The sequence below is a fragment of the Lissotriton vulgaris genome, chromosome 2_1, assembly GCF_964263255.1.
Source record: "Lissotriton vulgaris chromosome 2_1, aLisVul1.2, whole genome shotgun sequence".
NCBI classification, from domain to species: domain Eukaryota; kingdom Metazoa; phylum Chordata; class Amphibia; order Caudata; family Salamandridae; genus Lissotriton; species Lissotriton vulgaris.
Genome location: NC_141687.1, coordinates 1,020,446,720 through 1,020,471,846, shown reverse-complemented (window position 1 = coordinate 1,020,471,846; position 25,127 = coordinate 1,020,446,720). Strand labels below are relative to the sequence as shown.

Sequence of the window (25,127 nt, the reverse complement as noted above, 5' to 3'; positions counted from 1 at the left end):
CTTTTAAGGCAGAGGACAATACTCTTTTCATGGAGGATGTCAATCGTATTGATACTAGTTGTACTATCAACAGGCGCAGGGTTATCGTCCACAGTTTTCTTAACCGTATAAGCCTTCTCTGACCACAACCTTTTCCAGACAGGCAGGTAGAAGACAAGTTGCTGCTGCAACAAAAAGTCAAGAATCCTCCAGAAGAAATGACAAGAAAACTACTCCGGTTGTCTCAGTGCCATCACCTCCCTTGAATTTCAGAGACACTCTCTACAGCTTGACGAAAACTGGAAATCCATCTCCTCAGACAGGTGAGTCCTGGACATCATAAGGTATAGTCACACCCTAGAGTTTATACCGAAACCTCCTTACCAATTGCCTGTTAAATGGTCACACCACCATCTTCAGCTGTTCAGAGAGGAAATAAACTCTCAAATTTCCATGGGAGAAATAGAAGAAATGCTTCAAGACTGCATACACATAGGTTTCTACTCCAGCTTTTGTCTGCTGAGAAACAACGGGAAATGGAGACATGTGTTGGATCTCAGACAGCTCTACAAATATCTAAAAAAAAACAATCATTCCAGATGACTATGCTGCAGGACATCTTACAGGTATTAAACAAGAGAGATTATGACATCATTGGATCTTCTAGACAAATATTTTCATTTCCCCATACCCATCAGGCACAGACGATATCTCTGATTCGAGGTAGCCAATTCGGAGTTCTACAGTTTGGGCTAAAGTCTGCCCTGTGAACTTTTACCAAATGCATGGCACTAGAAGCAGCCTATCTCAGACGGAATGGACATTTGGTATTTCAAGATCTGGACGACTTGGTGATAAAAGCATACTCTAACAAGGCTTCAAAGGACTCCACAAGGGGGTACATGTACTTCTTAGAGAACCAGGACCTACACATAAACAAGGAGCGATCCTGCATGACTCCACCCACTGCAATCACTTTTCTGGAAACTGTCATGAACACAAAGGTTTGCAAGATCTATCCAACAGAAGAGAGGGTCACAAGGATAATGACACTGGGATCTTCCCTGACAAGAAAAAGATTCACTTCAGTAAGGCAATTCAAATTGTTCCTGGGAACATCGTCATTCATCCCTCCCATCCCGAACTGCTGGGTGTACATGAGGCAGCTGCAAGAACACCTGGACAAGCAATGGAAACAGGCTCATTCAAAAACATTGTCCTGATAAAACTATAAATGGTGTGTACAATGGTGGAAGAAAAAAGAAAACATTGCTGTGGGGTCGACATTCCTCAGCAGGGCTCTAACTTTCATTATGAGACGGATGCTTTTTTTTTTTTTTTTTTTTTTTAAGTGCATTTTTATAGCGCTCGGCTACTCTAAAAGAGTGTCCCGGCGCTTTCCACAGGCAACTTACAGTGTATAATCACATAACAAGTAAAACAGAACCCAAAAGAGAAGGAGAAAGAAACCCACCTAAACAGAGTGATTAAAAAGCCACGTCTTCAAATTCTTCCTAAATTGAAGCAGGTTGGAAGTGCTACGAAGTGCCAATGGAAGCGAGTTCCACAGCTGGGAGGCCTTAAGGCTGAAAGAGCGCCCCCCAATGCGGGCCTTCCTCACGCGTGGAACCACAGCAGTGAAAAGGGATTCTGAACGCAGTGAGCGAGCCGGGCGATAGAAAGCCAATCTTTTCTTCAGATATCCAGCGCCTGAGCCAAACAAAGCCTTGTGCATCAGCGTCATAGATTTGAATGGAAGGATGGGTAGCATAACTTGAAAGTGAGCAAAATATGGTCAACTGAAGAAAGGAAGAAACATATCAATCTCCTGGAAGTGAAGACAGTAGAGTTGAGACTCAAAGCCTTTTTACAGAGCCTTCAGGGGTTGGAGGTCTTGATTCACACAGACAACACAACCAATATGTTTTACTTAAACAGAGTCGAACAAGGTCATGCACTCTATCCAAGGAAGTACATAACATTTGTAACTGGTGTCTGAAACACAGAATTTCAATGAAAGCAGAACACGTTCACGGCACAGAAAACCATTGGGCAAACAAGTCGAGCAAATCACTGAAAGACTGCCACAAGTAGGAGTTATCAGACACTCAACTCAGAAAAATATTCCACAAATGGGTAATCACATCTCTGGATCTGTGACTCCGACAAACAAAGAATGTCAACACTATGCAAGCAGATTCCCTCACAAGGGTTCATAGGGGAATGCGCTGCAGATGTCTTTGGCAGGCATATTCGCGTTTGCCTTCCCACCAACATCTTTAATCCATGAATACTAAACAAAATGGAAAGAGAGTCGTGCACTCTGATCCTCATTGCTCCGGTGTGTCTGGGGCAATTGTGGTACTCAGAGCTTCTCCTAATGTCAGAACAGCAGCACACTCAACTCAAAACATTCCCTGGATTACTGTACAGAAACGGTAGGCAAGTGATTCATCCGAACCTGGAATCTTTCAGTTGAGCTGGGATCCTGAACATCAACGAATTCCATCAGCTAAACATTTCGCAGCAATGCTGAGACATCCTAGCAAAAGCTAGAGCAGAATCCACAAACCGATCATACACTGCTAATAATCTATGATGTTGTAATTGGTGTGCTTCTTATGACGGTCACCCTTTCTCCTCAGAGCCCGTGCAGGTTCTACCATACAGTCTATCATTAGGTTGGTCTGGTCCATGTCATAACATGATCCGAGTACATCTAGCAGCGATTTCCAGATATAGACACTCTAGCAATAAGAAGTCCCTGTGGTCTATCAAGTTAATAAAGGAATTCTTAAAGGAGCTATTTCAAGCTTTTCCACCGATTAGAGAACCACCAATTTCTTGGCAGTTTAATGCAGTATGAAGACAGTTAATGAGAGGACCCTTTGAACGTTCCCATAAAGCTGACATCAAACACCTTAAATGGAAAACAGCACTTTTGCTAGCACTTACATCTGCCAGACCTGTTGGAGGGATGCAAGTTTTTACAGTGCAGGAGCTATATTTACATTTCAAAATCAAAAGAGTCATTCTGCGTACTAATTCCCGATTCATACCCAAGATACCTACGGATTTTCCCCTCAACAAACCAATTGTCTGAAAGTCATTTTGTCAGAATCCAACGAGTGAGGTGGAAAGATCGCTCCACACTCTTTATATTAAGAGATATCTCAAGTTTTATTTGGAGAGAACTAAGTCCTTCAGAAGATCTGACCAACTCCTAGTTGCATTTTCTCCTCCCACAAAGGGTCAACCAGTGTCAAGAACAACTATAGCAAGATGGGTATCTGCAGCTATCACTCTTTGGCATGAAAAAGCAGGAAGACCACTTGCATCCAAGGTGTGCTCCAACTCTACCGGGATTGTGGCAACCTCAGCTGTTTTCTCCGCAGAAGTACCATTCCGGACATATGCAGAGCAGCCACATGGTCTAACAGACATACATTTACCAGACATTATGCTCTGGATGCTGCCAGCAATAAGGATGTAATGGTGATTCAAGAAGTGCTTCGAAACCTGTTTCAATAAGGTGAGCTTGTTTGTATTTCTTCCTAAAGTTTATTATTTGATTTTTGGCATTGTGAATATATGAATTGCGCACCTCTGCATACAGTCTCACTATTTCACTGGTTTTCTTAATGGTCTACTGCTAGCTATTCAGATTCAAGCAGATTAATGCATATAAATCTATAAAATATTCAATACTGGAGAAAAAACAAGTTACTTACATGTAAACTGTGGTTCTCCAGTATTGATATATTTAATAAATTCACTTGTGACCCCCCTACCTGTCCTTCAGTGATGCACCTCATTGATTTTTTTTCTCATGTCTCATGGGTACTTTTATTCACTTGTGCTTCGAAAACCAAGGTATGAAGCCACTGGGCAAGAGGAAAAGGGTATAAGCTCTGCGCTTATTGACTGGACTTTGGTCATGTACCAAACAATGTGGATTGCTAGTCAATCCTGTGGGGAAATGTTATTATAGTCTATGTAAAAGGAAACATTTCTACTACTAGTTAAAATTACCATGGGACTGCCACCTCGATGACTTGGAAAATTCAAGTATGTGAATCAATTAAAGATATCAATACTGAAGAACCACAGTGTGCAGGTAAGTAGCTGGTTTCCCCAGTCCTTAATACTTCTTACCGGGTAAGTGAAATACACTGCTCCCCATCTGATGGATCAAGGAGCATCCCAAAAATAGAGCAATTAAAAGTGCTTGAAGCAGTACCTGGGAAAGGAAGGGGGCGGCAAATCTGCACCTGTAAATTAGCTGGTCACACTGCACAGACCCATTGTAATGAAAGAGAAAGGCCAGACTTCTGAAGCAGAAACAGGCTGGACTCGCCTTTGAAGTTTTGGTGAGATGGGATCAGGCAGCTGTGTCATCAAGGGGAAGAGCCGTGGCTTTCCGTGGAGCTCTTTCCACAGACAACTAGAAGTTGCCACCTTGATGTGTCCCAAAATGCTGTACAGGAGGTTGGGCCAGGGGTGGATGGATGATTTGATAATGGGAGCCTGGCCTCCACAACATTCAACCCCCTCTTAAAAGTCCCTGCACAAGGGAGAGACAGTTGAGGAGACCCTGGATATGCAAGGGACAATGGCAGAACTATATCCGGCTACAAGGATAAGACACCTGATGCCCTGCGAGGATGGACTGAATTACTTTGACTCTAGCTGACCCCACCCCCAAGACTACTATTGGTCTCTCCAGGGCTAATAGCTCTGGCCCTCTTATGTCCGCTTGGGACAGTTGGGGGAATGGACCTGCTGAAGGGCCCTGGATGGTTCCCCTAGGGCAGATGTGGACTGATCCTGGATTCCGCTGACCCACTGGTGCCTTCAAGAAGAAGTTAAAAGGCTCTGAGGCCAGGGAAGTGCAGCAGTAGGAGTGTTTTGCTGGTTCGTCGTGGATGGGCTGCAAAGGATGCCTCCCCACCAAAGAAAAGCACCAGGAGCCAGTCAAAAAGCTGGTTTGGAGCAGGGAGGCAGAACATCTGGCTGCTCGTGGTTTGGGTTTGGTAGTGTTTAGATGTTCATGTATATCTTTTGGATGGTGCTGCATGTGCTGTGAACAGACCTGATGTTGGTTGGTGGGTATTGGGGACCTTGTGAGTTCTTACAGAGGATTAATTGGGAGGTCTTAAACATAGTGATATGTCTATTTTTCTTGTTTAGGTTAGCCTTGGTGTGGTGGAGGGAGAAGAGGGTGGTAAGATGTTTCGTGACGTTCAGGGTATCTAAGGGTTGCATTGGTTTGAAAGGCTGTTATAAGATTGAGAATAGTGCCTTTGGATTGGGTTTGGTTAGTGAAGTGTTGCTTATGGCCTAGTTTTTTGCGAGAGTCTTTCAAGTCCTGGTTATTTAATTAAGTCTCTAGGCAAGTTGAAAATTCTGAGAAAGGTACGTTTGTTGAATGAAAGCACTGGTGTTCAGATTGACATAAGGTGCAGCGTTCCTTCTGATGACTTGCATTTACATTCACATAAAGACTAACTGTATGATAAACATGACCCCACTAAGCCTTTAAAGCAGGGCCTCCAACTTTTTCTATAATGAGAGCAACTTCTGATCAACGAAAATAGTCCCAAGCCCCTAATAACTTTGAATATTGTTGCAATAGTGACCACATCAGGTATGACCACAATAGTGTGCACACCTTGCAGGATTATAGTAGTGCCTCCCTAGTTGTATGTCAAGATATTGAGTGACAAATACATATTTTTCTATCCAGAGTACTGATAAAGTAATGTCATAAAGGTACATAGGCAAGTATGGATATAGATAGATATAACTTCAAGATACAAAGAAGTGGAGTTAAAAATATAAATATAACTATTTTTACCTATGTACACTTACATTCATGATGTTGTGGCTGTCGATATTCTGAATGCAATATTTTGGCAGGACGATATTTAACATTCAACATCATGATAGAAAACTGCCTACCCCAACACAGGATAGGGGTACCAACAGCAGTGTCGGGACAAGCTTTAAATTGGGAGAAGTAGTACTAGACGTCAGAGTACACCCAATACATCCTACTAAACTGTTGCATTCTTGGATTGAGTTAAAAGCTGCAGATGCAACAAGGCTAATAACAAAGTATGTCAATATTGAGCCTCAATCTCAGTATGAAATATGTGTTTGTATTGAGGTGTCTTTAACATTTATTGAGCATTTAACACTATTTTTGGGAAGAGTCCTGCGTGTAGTTTGAGACTGCTAACAATACTAGGACAAACGTGGCCAGTGTTCGCTATTTACAGAGCCAGATAACCTCTTTATTGCCGAGTCTATTGTTAACTATTTACAGTGCCAGACAACCTCTCTATTACAGAGTCGAGAGATATGTAAGGAAATAATCAATATACTCAACTAATGCAGTTTATATTACATAATTGAGGAACTGTGGTGATGGGAGCTATGCAAACGTCTGCACAAGCTACAGCTATTAACTCAAAGATAATAAATGCTATAACTGGACAGTTCCCAACTAAACTGTTTTGGTTAGTGAGGAAAACTTACCGGTTAGAGGAGGTGCTTCATCACTCTACTCCACAAGACAAACATTGAATATTAAATATGTTTGCCAATGGATGTGATATCTACCGTGCAACAATTTCAGGTATGGGTGTTTGCTGTTCTTACACAACTACACATGGTTTGCCTCCCATTGCCATAGGGATTGAAACAAATACAGGAGGAGCATAGAGCTTCACATACAGTAGATGTAAGAATGAAAATTATAGGGAATATAGACACAGTTACTGAGATAGTTAGAAATATTAAATGTGACGCAGCATTATTGGCTAAGAATCCGATTCTGCCAAAGGAAAGAAAGCTAGAGATGCAATGGGGAGTGGGGAAGCGGGGAGCAATGAGAAATCCCAAGGTGGACTTAAAAAAAGCCGCGATTTAGTCATAAAGATGAAGAACATGGAGGATATAATCTGAGAGATAGAAGAGAAATTTGAACTCCAGAGAGAACTCAATCCTACGATCCTATGTTATTCTTATTCTTCACAGGACCATGGAGGTAAGAAGACAGATTTTGGTAAAGGTGCTCAGTATTCTCCAGGGCTCAGTAAAGGATCAACATATCAGAAAGGAAGAGGAAACGGATGCATTTCAGAATAAAAGTGTAACTGCAGCAAGAAAACAGGAATCCGCACAAAAAGTTTAATTGAAGAACGGAACAAGAGCGGAGGCCATATTAGCAAATATAGTAGAAAAAACAGTAACCCATCACAAACTCAAATCCTTACTGATTATGGAGGAAACTAATGACTGTGTACAAATAGAAATGTCAGATGGGTGTTTAAACAAACCGGATTTAATATACAAGGCAAAAGTACAATGAGGGGATATTGAACTACCAATTTCAAGGATTTTTTGGGTACAATTAATTGACTTTTATGATTTAATCCTTGTGGAAGAGCATTGGTACCCAAAGGTTATTATTGAGGCGCCAATAGGGGAGGATGTTATAATGGGAGTTTATATCCTCTCTATAACCTCAGTCACTTAAGCTGCTAAATGTGGCTTGCAGTTAGATACAAAAACCAAGCAGGATGGGATAAAGTTGCAACCCCCCACTTTGGGCCACATGTATGGCCGTTTTAGTGGTAGCAAATAGAGATTTGAACCGTTTGCGACCACTAAAAAGGGTTGTAGCATGTATCAGCCCTATTTTGCGAATCTGTAGCCTGTTACCGAGTCGCTATTAGGAAGGGGCGTGCCAAGGGCGTCCCTTCCTAATAGTGAGTCGCAGGGGCATGTAGGATTGTTTTGCAAACTGAATGCTGTTGCAAAACAATTGCAATTTACTATTTACTTCAGGTGGGTGGTAAGCCACTTGCAAATGGGAAGAGATCCCCAGGGGATCCCTTCCCCTTTGTGATTAGCAGCAGAATCATAGGACCACTGCCTGCTCTTAGAAAATGAAACTTACGTTTCATTTATGTTTTTGAAATGCATTCCGTATTCCTAAAAGGAAAACGGGCTGCATCTTTATTTTTAAAGTTGCTTTAGTTCAAAAGCAAACACAGACATGGGGGTCTGCTATCCCCAGCAGGCCACCATCCCTGTGTGAGGGCGCTCTTGCTGAAAATGTCTTGTCGCTCCAAAGACGACATTTGTGACGTTTTCGGAAAAGAGCATGTGCAGAGGAAGAAGAAGAGCCGCTGTCTATCAAGGCGATTTCCGCCTTCGAGATTTGGGACAAATTGGGCAGAGTGTGAGTACTATCGACCCTGACCTTGTCCCTCCACCTAAAAAGTCTGCCAAATCTTCACCCTTTCCATTTCTAGAGATCGCCTGACCACCTCTGCCATCTGGCCATGACGAAACTATCTACCTTGGTTTGTTGTAAACGTATCTAGGGCTTGAGTGTAATTTTCACGATTCATGCCCTTATGTAGGTATAACTTATCATATACTTATATAGGCATAAGAATCATAACCATATTTAGGCACAGCCAATGCAGTCCGAATACGGCATGGCTACTTCCACTAACCTCCTAGAGTACAACGAGTTCTTGAAGACAACCAGCCTTCAGCAGAACGGGACTTCCCCCTGCTTCAGTATTGATTTGTCCCAGAACTCCTGGAGCGTGTAAAGAACTTTGAGTTCTTAGTGACGTTATTATGTCCACCCTTACGTCAAACTCGGCACCTTCCAGGTATAAATAGACCCACATCTGCCCTAGCAAATACACAGTGGTTTGGAGCAGATCGACTAACTACTTGCCCGACGCCCTGCTGTAGCGAGTGCTGAAGGAAGCTGACCCTCCAGCTGACGCACTGAGAGAGACGCTGTCTTTTCTCCTGCAGAGAAATCCAGCTCCAGTGTTTCCCTGCTACCCTTGCGGGTTACTGGGAGATTGAGTCCTGAGCGAGAGATACAAGACCTCCTTCATTCTATAGCCAAGGTACGGAGCTGATTAGACCCTTAGAGAATTCTTGGATAGATTCTTGGCAGAAACTATTTAACTCAAGCTACACCTCACTTACTTCTTCCCTTGTACTAGACTTCGGTTAGGTACACCGGGGTAGGCGTATCTTAGAAGCACCAGTTGAGTACTTTTAGTCATTATTTATCATTGTATGTATTTTATCTATTTTAAGTATCTTAGCGCTTAGAAACCATATAAATGCTTTTACAGTATTATTTCATAATACTCATTTTACTGTACGCACTTTACTTCATAGCAAGTATTACGATTGTTGCAATTAACTTCTCTTGCATGAGAAAGAAGACTTCTCAATAAATAACTTTTTTACTGAAAACTCCCGTCTCTATTTTCTCTGCAAAAACCCTGGTGAAACGAAGCATGCACGATTGACTGAGTCAAATAGCCATCTATTGTTTCCGCGACTCTGAAGATATATTTCTTATTCTTGGGGAACAAAGTTGTCATGTTATATGGTTTTCAGAAACTATTCCCTTCTTGTTTATTCGAGAAAGTTTCTAGTGAGCTCTGCGCTAGCTGGCATTCACAATTAAGTCGAACATATTCAATAAAGACCTAGTCGACCTAAGTCCTATGTCTAAACTATTGTTTGTTATTCCAATGCGCAGAGCCTATTGGGAATATAGGTACTACAATACAGGTTAAATCCTTGGTATCAACTTTGGATCAGGCACATACATCGATGTCCTCTGAACCTTCAGAGCCGACCCGGCCTCTGACTGCTTCTGTCTTGGTGCTAACCAAGAAACATCTTTCTGCTTCACAATCTTGGGTTCCGAAACCTGCCATACCTAAATCCTTGAAGCACTCTTCGGTTACAAAATCATCGGAGCCGAAAATTTTAAAACATTCCACAGTTTCCATGTCTCCTGTTGAACCTAAACTCAAATCTATGGAGGTTCAATAAAGGAAACCTCACATTCAACAAGGAACAAGAAGAATAGTTGCCTTCCCTTCACCAAAGAAACAATTGACTTTTGAGGAGGATTTGGATATTCCTGTGCCACAAACCAATAGGTCAAAGGACACTGCTACCAGTCCTACTCATCATTCTCAACCTCCTCTTCCCCCACCTCCACCTCCACCTCCTCCTCTGCCACCACCATCCCCACCTCCACCATCTCCTCCTTCCTCTCATGCATCTCCCTAGATAGTACACATCCAGGTTCACCTAGATCATACACAAGGGGGCATGGGGGATTCATTAGGAGACCCAGACCCATGGGACTCTTATGATACTGATCCCATGATTCATAATGATATCCAGCTAGACCCTCCCCTCTAGAGGATGCTAGTGCCTACCAACAGGTTATTGCCAGGATAACTACCTACCATGGTGTCCAATTACATAAAGAATCCTTAGAGGAAGATTTCCTTTTTGACACCCTGTCTTCTACACACAAGGACACGCAGTATTTACGTATGCTCCCTGGTATGTTGCGCCACACTGAGGATATGTTCAAAGAACCCATCTGTACTAGCGTCATTATTACTCCACATGTGGATAAAAAATATAAAACCACTCCATCTGACCCTCTATTCATACGCAGTTAGGTTCCACCAGACTCTATAGCTGCCCCCACTGCTCGTAATAGTCAAGCATCTGGAGATACGCCACCCCCTGAAAAAGAGAGAAAGCATATTGATGCAGCAGCCAAACAGCTAGGGGCCCAAGCAGCTAACCACTAGCTTGTTGTTAGCTCCCAGACACTCCTAGGGCGCTAAGATTGGGGCCACCGGGATGAAATGGAAGAGGTGTTACAACATTTCCCTGAGGAGTATCTTAAAAAGGGGTAGCAGATTGTGGCAGAGGGTCAGGTCATCACTAATAACTCTATCACATCTGCCTTAGATGCAACAGACTCAGCCATATGAGGAATAAACACCAGTGTCCTCCTCCGGTATCAAGCTTGGCTCAGGTGCTCCTGATTTAAGCTAGAAGTGCAACAAGGGGTTCTTAATTTGCCCTTTGACAAGTAACATCTCTTTGGTCCTCCGCTGAAAACCACCCTAGATAAAATGTGAAAAGATACAAATACAGCTACGCGCATGGGCATCTTGCGGACTAATACATCTAGAGGTTTTACTTCCCAATAGAAGCAGGGCAAATATGCCTTCTCCGAGGGTTTTTTTTTCAGGGGCTCCTTTAAAGGTGGTAACTGCCTCACCCTTCCCACCCCCAACCACACAATACCTGTCGCGGGAGGATTTTTATTTTTCCATCCAGTCTGGTAATCCATCACCACAGACCAATGGGTACTAGCCATTATCCAACATTGTTACTGTCTGGAGCTCATTACCATGCCACCCAATTTTGCACCTCACACTCACGAGTTATCTCAGGATCACCTAGCACTTCTCAAACAAGACGTCTGAGCCCTACTCCTGAAAGGCGCAATAGAACCAGCCCCTATTCGCCAACAGGGCACAGGAGTATACTCCCTATATTTCCTTATGCTAAAAAAGGATGGGTCCTTAAGACCAATCTTGGATCTCAGGCCCCTCAATTATTTCATCCTCTAAGAACATTTTCACATGGTCACGCTGCAGGATGTCATTCCCCTTCTTACAACAGAGCGACGTTATGGCCATACTGGAACGAAAGGACACTTACTTTCACATACCCACACACCTTGCTCATTGAAAATACCTCAAGTTCATCATACCAGGATAAGTATACCAATTCAGAATCCTTCCGTTTAGATTCATGACCACTCCTTGCATCTTCACAAAGTGCTTGGCAGTAGTGACAGCACGTTCAGATGTTCCCATAGCTAGATGACTAGCTCATCATAGCAGCACTCATCACCAATGTCAACAACACATTTAGTTGACTGTAGATCTACTATACAGCTTGGGGTTCATCATCAGTATCCCCTAACCTCACTTTCAACCTCTTCAAATCCAGTCATTCTTAGGGGTAATGCTCAAAACACAGTTGGGTGTTAGCATATCCTAATCTGGCTCTGATACAACATTTTTCAACAACTCTTATCTCACTTCCAGTTGAACAACACTCTCACAGTTCGGACTCTCCTGCGTCTACTGGGAATTATGGCGTCTTGCAGTGCCATAGTTCCACATGCAAGAATACACATGTGTCCACTGCAACAGTGTCTCTCTCGCCAGTGGTCTCAAGCACAGGGTCATCTACAGGATCTAGTGTTGGTAGACCGCCACACTCACCGTTCTCTGCAATGGTGGAATACCAACAATTAATTGTAGGTGCAGCCTTTCTTGGACCCAGTGCCTCAAATCATTATAGGATAGGATAATATTTATAAAGCGCACTTATACCCACGGTTGTCAAGGCGCTAAGCGAACACCGGAGGAAGAAAAAGTACCAACATCCAGCTAAGGGGCAAATAAACAGGTTTTCAAAAGTTTCTAGAAGACCGGAAGAGAGTCCGCCTTGGAAATGGAAGGGGGCAAGGAGTTCCGGGGTTTGGCAGCTGCCACAGAGAAGGAGCAACCGGCCCATCTGGACTTGTGAAATCTGGGAGAAACCAGTTTTTTCTGTGTGGAGGATCTCGAGGACCTCCACGGATTGTACCATTAAAACATGTTTTTTAAGTGTGATGAGCCCTTGCTGTGCATAGCCTTGTACACCATACCCAAGATCTTGAAAGAAATGTGCTTCCTGATGGAGAGCCAATGCAAGGCTTGAATTCCTTCCCTGGCTGAATAATACTTCGGTATGTTAAGAATCAGCCTTGCTGCAGCATTCTGTACCACCTGAAGCTTGTTCAGGGATTCTGTGTTGATGATGTTGAGGTACAGAGTGTTGCAGTAGCCGAGCTGGTAAGTGACTAGTGTGATGATAGTAGGCTGACGCAGTACAGGTGGAATACACAGCAGTACTTTCCTCAGGGTTTTTAAGATGTAGAAGCAAGTGCTGACAGTACGGCCAACCTGGGCATCAAAAATGACCCGCAGAGTTTTTGCAGTTTTGACCGGTACAGGAAGGGGACTGCAATCTACAGGCCACCAGGCATGAGACCAAATGCAATTCTATGGTCCAAAAACTAGCACTGCGGTTTTGTCCTCATTGATCTTTAATGAATTGTCCTTTGTCAAGCATATAATGCTAGACATACATTGATTAAACTTTCGGGCAACTGATTGCAGATCATTTGTTATGGAAACAATGATTTGTGTGTCATCGGCGTAGGAGAGCACCTGGAAACCGAAAGACCTCACCAACTCCACCAGAGGGGTCACTTAGAGGTTACAAAAAGTGGGGCTAAGCGAAGATCTCTGGGGGACCCTACAGAGAAGGCCGAAGGTCTTTGCTCTAAAGCCTCCACACCTGACGATAAGAGATCTGCCAGTCATAAAAGAGTGAAGATGCTGCAGATCCCTTATTGTAACTCCTGCTTCCTGCAGTCACTAGATTGTGTGCACTGTAGAGATGGTATCGGATGCTGCCGAAAGGTCGAGCAAAATTAGCACTGCAGATCCGCCTTGGTCAACCTGTGTGCGGATACTGCCGGTGGCTGCTACTAGGGAGGTTTTGATGCTGTGACCGGCACGAAAACCGTTCTGAGGGCTGTCAAGGATTTCCTGGGATTCAATGTGTTTCATCAGCTCAACATTGATGAATTTCTCCAGGATGTTATCCGTAGCGGGAGAAGGGAGATAGGTCGGAAGTTCTTCAACTCTGAGGGATCGGTGTTGGTTTTTTAAGATGAGACCTTAGCACAGACGCATCAAAAACAGCCTGGGGTGCGCATCTCAAACATCTAACAATACAAGGTCTGTGGGATGCCAGACAACAATCTCTTCAACTCAACAACTTGGAACTTCAGGCAGTTTTCCCTAGCACTGAAAGCTTTTCTTCCTAATCTCTCACACAAAGTTGTTCTAGTCTGCACTGACAATATGATAGCCATGTGCTATCTACAAAAACGGGGGAACACGGTCATCTCAACTGTCACATCGTGCTCAGACCATATGGAATTGGGCTCCTCTGCATCACAGTCATGTCTTGGCGGAATATCTGCCGGAATGGAAACCATTCATGCGGACCTGTTTGGCAGGACCCACCAGTAAATCCACAAATATGAACTCAATCCACAAGTTCTACTTCCATACTTTCAAAAGTGGGCATTTCCTCAATTATGCTTATTTGTCACAGCTGAAAACACAAAAAGCTAAACCTTCTCCTCCAGTTTCCCCCACCCGCTATCCAAGGGCAACACACTATGGATGAGTTGGTCAGGGATGTTTACCTATGCTTTTCCACCTCTCCCTCTAATTCCATTTCTTGTTTGGAAACTTAGGCAAACATCATTACCAATTAACCTTGTAGCTCCCACCTGTGCACATCAACCCATGTTCAAAATCTTACTGGATCTCTCACTAGTCCCACACTAGAATATCCCCAGCAGGCCAGACCTTCTCACTCAGGACAACTGACAAATCAGGCATCCACACCCCAAGATGTTCAACCTAGCGATCTGGCACTTGAGGTCTTAGAATTTGGTTACCCAAAGTTACCAACAGAATGTATGGACATTCTTAAACAAGCATGTATACCCACAACTAGAGCATGTTATGCTGCAAAATGGACAAGTTTTGTTTATTATTGTCATCCTAAACAAATAAATCCCCTCAGAGCCACACTACAGGATATTACTTATTATTTGCTTTATTTACAAAAATCCAATTTAGCATATACTTCCATTAGATTGCATCTTGTTACCATAGCTTGGAACTCCTTGAGGACATTCCACTTGAAAAAAAGGAGCAACTACGGCCTTTTTAGAAAATATTCCAATAGCTGATATTTGTAAAGTAGCTACACCACACACATTAACTAAACACTACTGTTTGAGAGTTTTCGCACACCAGCAAGCCAAAGTAGGTCAGGCAGTGCTATGAACTCTTTCAAACTACTGCAGTTACCACATGCTAGCCACTACTTTAAAGGAGGGACTGCTTTACAGTATATGCAGAGCATGTGTATCTGCATCCACACATGCTATCAAACGGATTATGTTACTTGCCCTGTAAGCATTTGTTTGTGACATGTAGTTCTGTAGATTCTCATGTGCCCTCCTTCCTTTCCCGGACACTTGTGGTAGCTGTAGTAATGTTTTACACATCACTAGCATATATTCACATATTAGCATAGCCATCTCTATTTTTTATTCATTTTTTACACTCTTTTCTCACCCTCCTGTGGGAAAATAATCTAACAAAAGATTCAATGCCCATGCGCAGTATCACCGAGAGGAGGAGTCACTCTACCTCATGACTTGAAACAATTATTCAAATAGTTCTTTGAAGAAAAACAACTTGGGCAACTCCGAACCCAACACTAGATGGCAGGAGTATGCACAGACTGTGAATCTACAGCACTACATGCCACATACAGATGCTTACAAGATAAGTAACATAATCCTTACAACACATTGATAAAATAATTACTGCTCTAGGAGAAGCAGGATACAAAAGGAATTTCAAGAAATTAAAATTTTTCTTAAATGTAATTTTTCTAGGATATGAGTTATCCAGTAAAGGTAAAGGACTGGATTGTTAGAAAAATGTGGGACTATCGAACCTCCAAGTTCCCTGCGATAAATACAAACATAAATGGGATTTTTTAATTTTGGCAGAACATTCTTGCCAAATTATACTTAAGCGAGTAATAAAATTATATATATTTTATAGAAACGTCTAGAAACTGGGACATATACACCTACTCTGATATTTACAGGGAAACATGATAACTACAGTATATTTTCACGGGCTGGAAGTTCTAAAGCATCACTTTGTGTTGGGAAGGACTTGGCGCTTCTGTCAGGCTGCAATATAGCAAATCATATCTAGTCACATAATTTCTGTACTGCAGGTGGTTGTGGTGAAAGTGTGTGGTTAGCTGCTGCAATAGGAATTGGTGTTTTTAATTCATTTTGGTGGTGGAAAGGTTCAGGTGTGTGTTTATTGAGTTACTGATGTGGGGGTAAGTCCCAGCCAGTAATGTGACCACAGGGCTGCGTGTGATTGTGTGAAGCGCTAATGTTCCTCTTTGTGAGGGATTGGCAGTCTTCAAATTCCTTTTATGATGGGAGCGCTCCTGGGTGCATTAATTGTGCCTTGGGGTGATAATGGGTAGGTCACAGCAGGTCACTGGACCTCCAGGCCTTTAGTAGATGAAGGGCAAGCTTTGTAAAATTGACACAAATACATATAGCTATTTTTTTCGCACAGAAAAAATAATTTTCCCTTCGGGAAACCCTTTCCCTTGCACCCTCAGTAAGTATTGCGATGTTACCTCAGCGTTCCCACCATTGAAATGAAATTCCTCATGCCTTTTGACAACAGTAAATCTGTTGGCTTTTTGGGCAACTAAATGCAGGGTTATGTGAAACTCCAGAAACCTACAAGATTGTTTGAATTCACTTGCTTTATCATATAGATCCACCAAATCATGCCCTCAATCTAGTCCAAACCTTAAAATTACAACCAAGAGAATTCCACCATGCTACCAGATTTTCCTCATTTTGAATTGGGCAGCCGACTTAACACACTAGCGGAACAGCTGAATATAGAGAGAGACACAAAATGCTGTTATTTGCTAACGTATAAATTGGCCAGCAAGGGATTTCATTTATATGAATTTGCAGCACTAGTTTAGGACTTGTTGAGTAACAATCAGAGTACCTAAATTCGAGTTCAATCAGCGGCTATTCGGATCAATTTAAAAGTTTCTAACAATGAGAAAACACAGGATGTTACCACACTAACATCAACAATAGAGTGAATGAATAATAAAACATGAAACCAGGATAGTTTTCTTGTCTGAGAAGTTATTATTTTTGCATTTAAAACAAAGAATAATTCTGTACACAAAATCAAAAATAACATAAAGCAGGGTACATACAAAGATATATAATGGATATTAAAGGTATTGATTACTTTTCCTATAATATATCCATGAAAACTGTCCAGACTGCTAAAGAGGTGACAACTTGATTTCTACTATTAATCAGGAGAAAATCAACAGCCGGTACAAATCATACAGTGCAGAATTGGACTATGTGGGTCGACGTCTTATCTTGATCATTTACAAGACCATCATCAGACGGACTGTTCGTTGCTGACGTTCCGCGTTTATACCAAACAACTGCTAATATTTGGCAAAAGAACTGCGACTTGAATAAACCAACAGAATCTGTCTTTCGCAGAACTGCTGTATGCACAAGTGCGTGATACTCATAATTGAGTCTGCACATTGCCCGCTTCTTAAAGAAATTAGCTGAGGCCGTCACTTATACCTATAAGTGTCGTGAGCTGGCATAAAAAAAAAAGGGTCAACCTTGTATATATCAATATTCCGTCCTGATGATGGTCTTGTAAATGATCAAGATAAGACCGAAACGTCGACCCACATAGTCCAATTCTGCACTGTATGATTTGTACCGACTGTTGATTTTCTCCTGATTAATAGTAGAAATCAAGTTGTCACCTCTTTAGCAGTCTGGACAGTTTTCATGGATATATTATAGGAAAAGTAATCAATACCTTTAATATCCATTATATATCTTTGTATGTACCCTGCTTTTTGATTTTGTGTACAGAATTATTCTTTGTTTTAAATGCAAAAATAATAACTTCTCAGACAAGAAAACTATCCTGGTTTCATGTTTTATTATTCATTCACTCTATTGTTGATGTTAGTGTGGTAACATCCTGTGTTTTCTCATTGTTAGAAACTTTTAAATTGATCCGAATAGCCGCTGATTGAACTCGAATTTAGGTACTCTGATTGTTACTCAACAAGTCCTAAACTAGTGCTGCAAATTCATATAAATGAAATCCCTTGCTGGCCAATTTATACTTTACTAAACTCTGCCCGAGCCCGCAAGGGTATATTGGGTTACTCACCTTCCGAAACATGTTATTTGCTAACGCTTGTCTGACCAGATCAAATGTGAACCTGGCCACTTACATTTGTGCTCCACATTTGGAAGCTCAACAAAGCAAATATCTCACCCACTTGCCGTTGTGGTCCATATTCATCTGAAAGGACCAATGCACACTGATTAGAATGCATTCAGTTGCAGTCCATATTTACCTTAACTTAGAATGTAACGTCACCAAAGATTGTGTGAGTAAGGCACTGGAGAATGCAATTTTGTGTATCTACATTAACTGTTGCATTTTATGTTTTTGCGTTGTAACAATTGTAGCATTATGTTCCCCTCAGATATTTTTTAAAGAATTTTCTGTGATTTTAGAATAATACATATTTTATGTATTTTTTTTAATATAATTTTAGGTTTCGATAACATTTTTTTGTAAATTTGACCATGGATGTGACAGATTGGTGGCACATTCATTTATATACAAATGGGTGTTTATGCTGACGGCTGATTAGGAGAACACCTTTTATTTTGTGTATTCATATAATTGGAGATAAATAATGTGATAACTGGGAGTCTAAACTTTTACTGTGTTGTGAGGTACTTGTTTTCATGCGAATGTTTGCTTGAAAACTAGTACATAACGTTCTTAGCAAAATATTAAAATGTCACATAAATAGTTTTACTTAATGCTGATATGTATTTTTGTGTTAAATTCAAGTAGTCCACGCGCACGAGGCGTAGGAATAAGCGGCCGTTTAAACTTCACACAAAATCGTTAGTTGAAAGAAAAGAAAGAGTTCAGGCTTTTCGCTATGTTATAAAATATATATTGAAAGAATGTTTTCCTTGAAATCTTGTTTCAGCTGAGGGTTTTTTTTTTGTCACTTCCCCTGTTTTTACGCATCACTTCCCCGCTGCTGTAGTTGTGATTGATTTACAGAAACAAATTAAACATTGTCTTGCATTACTAGTTGGAGCCCTGCAGAGACGGGAAGCACATCCTCAGAATTGCTTGTTAGGTTCTCCCTCGCCATTATCTTTCCCGCATGGTCCTTTACTAGTTAGCCGGTGCATTCATTTTGCAGTAGGTGGCACCCCGCATTGTGCATTTGCTTTCTCTAGCAAGGCAAGGGGAAACAGCTGGTATGTGATTACAAGTTTGAGGGAAGTATGCAGCTTCACAAAAAAGCCGGGGATTTGGTGGCTGAGCTGTCAAAAGGCACAGGGCGCAAGGTTACTTAATTGACATGTTGCAAAGAAATGGAACGGCTTCTTGCAGACGACGACTCGGTATCCTACGTTTTGTGTGACAGAACAGTACTTGCCTAATAAAAAAAAAACCTGCCGTGTATTTTTAATTGTGGAAGTGAAACAAACGAGAGAAATGTTTATGGCCTTCTGCCAGAAAAAAGCACGCGTTTCGTGGCCACGGTGGTAACATTAATAACTTAATAATAAAAAATAAAAAAACTTGCCTAATTATCATTTATCATCCGTATTAACTTCCTTAAGGTTACAATGTTTGAATGAATCAAGGGCGACTTAGGGCAATGCCAATAATAGATTGTTTTACTTTACAGTATTATAAACTAATGGACATTTAAGTTGACGACTGGCTGAAGAAAGACAATTATTTACAAGCCGCAGTATAAGTGGAGCCTGCAAGCGAGGCATTTACTTTCAATTCTACCTTGTTTAATTTATACCAAAGATTTTGTCTCCAGCCGTCAGAAAGATCATTGTTGAAACCCTTTAACGACAGTCGTGCCAATCCTGCTGAGAGTTGTTATTCTACAGTCTATAATGTGATTATCTTCTGCGAAAAATATATGTAATGTTTGATAATGTCAATTTGCTTCATCTTACCATTAATCCTTTTACATTCGGCTTCCACAATGTTTATAGTTACATCTCCTTTTCTTCAAGATACAAGTAGACATTTTGCGGAAGGTAGGCGGGAGACCGTGTATGTAAATTGTGGATGTAATTTTCTATGATAAAGGCATGAAGGTGTGAATGGGAAATCATGAAACATTGATTTTAAACGAAGATGGCGTCCCAGTTGACAACACTTACATAGGCTATTGTTTGAATTTGAGAAAACGAGCTTACATGTAGATAACCAGCATCTTGCATGGTACGCAGAACATTTTATGTAAAGTTTACTCTGAAATGGGTTAAATCTTGGTTTGGAATACAAAAAAGTAAGGAAGGGTATTGTGTGCATGATAGCTGATCTTAGCGTTTAGTTTTTGAATCCTTCTCCAGTACCAACTGTACCACAGAAATAATTGTCTTTTAAAAATTATCATTTTTAATATAGTGTTTCATACACCACTTGTGCCATTTTTAAGCGTTCTAAGTAACAAATATGAGTACCCAATTTATGGTACTGGATGAGGCTGCCTTTCTGGGATTCGAGCTTGAGACCTTCAGATCACCACATTTGTCAATGGCTATTGTTCTTTGAGCTGTCATTCTGGCCTCTAGCGGCACTGGCTCTTCATTGGGGTTGAATGGACGCACTATTTCCCACTTTAGGTTGGAATTGTGGTCTAATGTGTATAATCAAGGAGAACACTGAAGGTTATTCAAAATGACTGAACATCTAGTCAATTCAATACTGAACTCCGATGAACTAGAGTAAACCTTGTGGATCAAATATTTTCTAGCTGCATTATGAATTTGTCTTTCTTTAAATTATTTTAAGCTTCTCCTCTTCATTATTTTTTTCTAATGTCTTTGGACAGTAAATATGAAACAGTTGAAAAAAGTATTTTCATCTTTTTGTACTCTCTGCTGACACTACCAGTTCACATTAGGGGTGTCATTAAAAAATAAATACATTTCTCCCTTCTACGAAAACCTATATGTGTTTGAATACACAACTATCACTTTACGTGTATCCTTATTCAGATTTTGTTGTTGTTGTAATAATAGCTATTTCTAAAATCGTGACGTTATTCCTCACAGCCGTTCAGTCCTCACACATATTTCATTGTTCTCCAAGTGAGAGTATCAATTGACATACTACAGTTATTAAAATTGCCAGCTTCTAGCAATGTGGGGTAGCAAGTCCGAGTAATTACATTCAGAATTTTGTGGTGCTATTTAAATGTGTGCTGGTGTTTAAGCGGGCTTCAAGCAATTTGCACCAGTCGCCTGCTACATATAGCAAGTAGCTTCTTTGTTAGCAAGAGGGAGGTGGTGCAATTACACCTAAGACGACGGGTTAAAATCACGGAGCATAATTGGGTGAAGACGTGTTGACCAGAATGAGAAAGCTCTGAAAGCAAGCCGCCGTGGCCTTGTAATACTGTAAATAAATATTATTGTTTAAGTGGAAAATAAGTGTTCAAAAATTGAACTTTTGCTTTGCTTTTGGGAAAAAAAATGTTAATCAGAGTACAGCGGCATCTGGAATTGTGCAGTCTGTGAAATGCGATTCCATTTTCCCCATAGCAGTGCTTTTAATAGAGAACTGTCACGCAGTTCCTCTGTCTTGGGTCAGCCTAGCAGTCATTGTTACATACAGGTAATGAAGTAAGAAGGATGGTCTTTTTTTAAAGACTTTTTTTTTTAACCCAATACTATAAAAAAGGAAATATGTCCCTGTGAAAAAACTGATATATGCTGATATGGGGTTTCCGTGGTGAGAGTTGTGGTGCTGTGAGGTTTCGAATATTTCCACTACATACATGTTGGTGTTTGTTTACCTATAGATATTAATCTAAGGTTCTATGCACCCAAATGTGCAGGCATTCCTGCATTGATAGTGTCATCATTGGAAGAGCTGAATATAATTATAATCTGACATTTCCATTGTCTTTCTGATCTGCTTGCTTAGGCTTTTCAAATGCGTAATGGTGGTCCCTCCTACGAAAGAGGGGTACTTTTCTAATAAAATATCGAGTCTCTCCGGTTTGACTGTGGAGGCCTTTTAGTGAATGAGCTCCTCTTCATTCGAAAAAGAAGGCATGTGGCACTGATATCATCGTGGATATGATAGTGATGCTTCAAAAAATGCAATTTCTCCCCATAGAATTACATCCCCCATGAGTAAAATACGCATGATTTGAGTGTGTTTGTGTGTGATGTACAAAAGGTATGCACTGTAAGCACTATTGTTGCATTTAGAATGTTAATAAATAAACAATGAAAAAATGCCTTGCAATGTCATATGAACATATTCGGAGGCGGTGCTCACCAGTGAGGAATTTCACCTGGGTGAATGCGAGGTTACAATTGTGCTTTTTTATTTGTTAAACAAATAAATCCTTTTTTGAATGATGGTATTTTTTTCATCAAGGATAATTGTAAGCTTTTTCTTTCCAATTCTAGGCATATGCAAGTGGCCAAAAAGCTCTTTCCATAAATCTTTGGTATGCCCACTTACTTGTTTACTTTAGTTGGCTTCCATGGACATATAACTCAAGGAACTGGATATGCAAATTAGGCCTAGGTATAATTTACACATGATATAAGGTTGGTTCTGAGATATTTTGTTTGGGAGCCGGGAGCTAGCCCATTCTTGCAAAGTTAAAATAAGAACTTGCCACCCTCTTCCAAGAGATGGAAACTGAGATAGTTTTTGAGACAAGGACAGTGGCTCAGTTTCTAAAATGGTGTGACAGCACATCCTTAGCAGTTATCTTGTTTGGATTACTTACAAAGACAAAATCTTTCTTGGAAGATGTTGTGGGTAATTCAATATAAAATGTGTGGCTGTGTGCACTGGTCATTGGCTATTCCATTGCTGTCCTAAGAGTATAAAACTGTAAACCTAAAAAATCAGAGCACTGTTTCTTCGATGACTTCTTTCTTCTTAAGATTAACACCATTTACAAAATACATTGTTGGTATTGGAATGCTCCTGTTCTCTTTAAATATTTGAGGTGCATATCTCAATACATTGGCGCAATATATTCCTCTGTTAAGTTTATTTTCTGACACATATGACAGTTTATGGTTATTCACATGTAATGAAGATCTCTTTTATCCTGCAGACTTACTGGAAGCCATATCCCGACAAAGACGACGACTTGCGACTAGCACCAGGACTTGTAGAATCCGAGCTGAACGATTCAGGAGTCTGTGAATTCTGTCAAGCAGTTTTCCCGCCGTCTTCCACATCCCGAGGGGATTTCTTTAGACATCTTAATTCACACTTCAAAAAACAGGTTTAAATATTTTCTAGGCACACCTCTGTGCAAAGCAATCAGTGCAGGGATGCTTAGATTTAAAATACCACATCAATTTCTACTGTACATATAGCTTTTTGCACTGTTACAATGTTTGCAGTTATTGAGCTATGGCTTAAAATATGTAATCTAGAAACACATGGTTATTTTTACTATGAACCGTAAAGGTGACATGATTTTTTTTGTACGCCCATAATTTGTCTTGCGCAAAATTAACTTATTCATGTGATCCATTCCATGAAACGATTTAACAATGTAGGATACAACTGGAAAAACGAAATTATTTTTAATGGCTACTTTTGTTGCATTTTTTTAGGGGCCGAACTTTTAGGTGTAAGTCTTTTTCTAGACTCTGTTTTAATTTTCCACTCTTTACTTAACACCACAGATGTGATTTTTCTACGAATGATTTTACATTAGGAATATTGCAGTTAATATTTATTTTGTGTAAGCCAAAACTTTCCTTTCAACCAAAACTTAGTACTTATGGAAAATGTATTTCGTTTTGGCGCATCAAAGTGACTCTTCATTGCACTTGAATTTTCAATCCAGTTGATGCCTGATAAAAGTACACATGGATTCTTTTATGTGTGGTTGGGAAATGTTTTAAACATTACGGAATAAACTCGTAATATTTATACTTTATGTTCATGTGAAATACATCACATAATAAATTAAACATATTATATAAATATCATTGTATTTACAATGTTAGGCAGATTTTGTTCTGAAATCATATGCTCATGTAACATCTGAGAAGTCAAGTTTAATATTCTCAATTTTATTCTTTAAGTTAGAATACAAGGGGGTGTTATTAAATAGTGCCCCATGTAACAAAACTCCTAGGTAAAGTGTATAATAATTCCATGAATGAATCCCAGTTCAGAATGTGTATGCATATGTTCCATTTCAAAGCCTGAACCTTTTTTTAGAATAAAGCTCTCAAGTGTGCAGTCGTGTATGAATACTGGATTAGAAATTAATAAAACGTGTTAAGAAGAATTGGAATAATGAAAAGATGTTATTGTTGAGACATGCCCACTTAACGTAACTGTCCTTATTAATCTAAATGCTCACACGAAATGAAAGTAGTGACTACAGGAATAACTTGAACTAGAATTAACTTAGTGGAGAGAGCTAAAATAACAAGACTTCCAGACTTTTGCTCTGCCTGGTGTATTGCATTGAATACTCGAAGAGGGCTGGAACACATTTTCTTGGAAAATATAAGCATTCGGCAGTGAAATTACGTACACATTACAGCAACTTTTCAAGTAATTTGCAGGTTTAGGAAGAAACATTTGGATTAGGTGTTTAGATGTTAATTTAATTTGTAATAGTTGTTTTCATAGGCACAGAGATATACATTTTTAGCATACCTAATTGCTCACAATTCTCTCAATAACTATGTTTACCATTGCTAAATGTATCTGTATGGCCAGTTTCTGCATATAGTATTAAATTATATTTTAATAAACTTATGTTGTATAGAAAACCAATTTACGTTGTCTATATTTGTTGAATAAGTAAAAAGGCAACATTAATTTATTTTGATGGCGTTTTCCTTTACTTGTTGGCTCTCCAATTGTTAATGGGTTTTAGGGAAACAGATAAGCAAAAACTAGTTTTACCTGAGTGATGGGACTAAATGTATGCAGTTCGGAAAAGGTGTAATCGTTGGCAAATGCTACCTGCTCAATTTTTGATGGGGCGTATCTTTCTTGCTGGCTAGCTGAATCCTAGTCCCCTAAACCCTCATCTATCTACCCCCGTGGGATACATCATATTTCCTGGGTGTAACCAGCACCCTGCAGTGTTCACACTGATTTCAAAGATGTAGAAGAATATGGGAAGCTGTAAGAAGTGTAGCATGTGCAGGTAATTAACAGTGACGGACCCTATTGGAGACTTGAACCTTGCAAATCTAGGCCCTCTCACACGCATTGGTAGTTATGAAAACGTGGATACAATTCTAGTCATCCGGTTGGTTAAATATAGGTAGTTCCTATATTGTTTCCTGAAAGAGAGTGCTGCCACAAGAGCAGTGGCATCACGCCACGTGTGTGCAGTGTTTTCTATTGGATACT

The 25,127-nt window shown here is 40.5% G+C and overlaps 1 protein-coding gene across 2 annotated transcripts in view; it reads left to right on the top strand.

The window, feature by feature from the left end:
• Positions 1–24,535, top strand: part of TANK (TRAF family member associated NFKB activator) — a 225,733-nt gene extending 201,198 nt beyond the window's left edge. For both annotated transcript variants that reach the window (XM_086956619.1, XM_086956620.1), the window contains exon 10: positions 22,846–24,535. In XM_086956619.1, coding sequence (XP_086812745.1) covers positions 22,846–23,025 — 180 coding nt within the window. In that variant the 3' untranslated portion in view covers positions 23,026–24,535. The remainder of the gene's footprint in view (positions 1–22,845) is intronic.
• Positions 24,536–25,127: the final 592 nt, after the last annotated feature.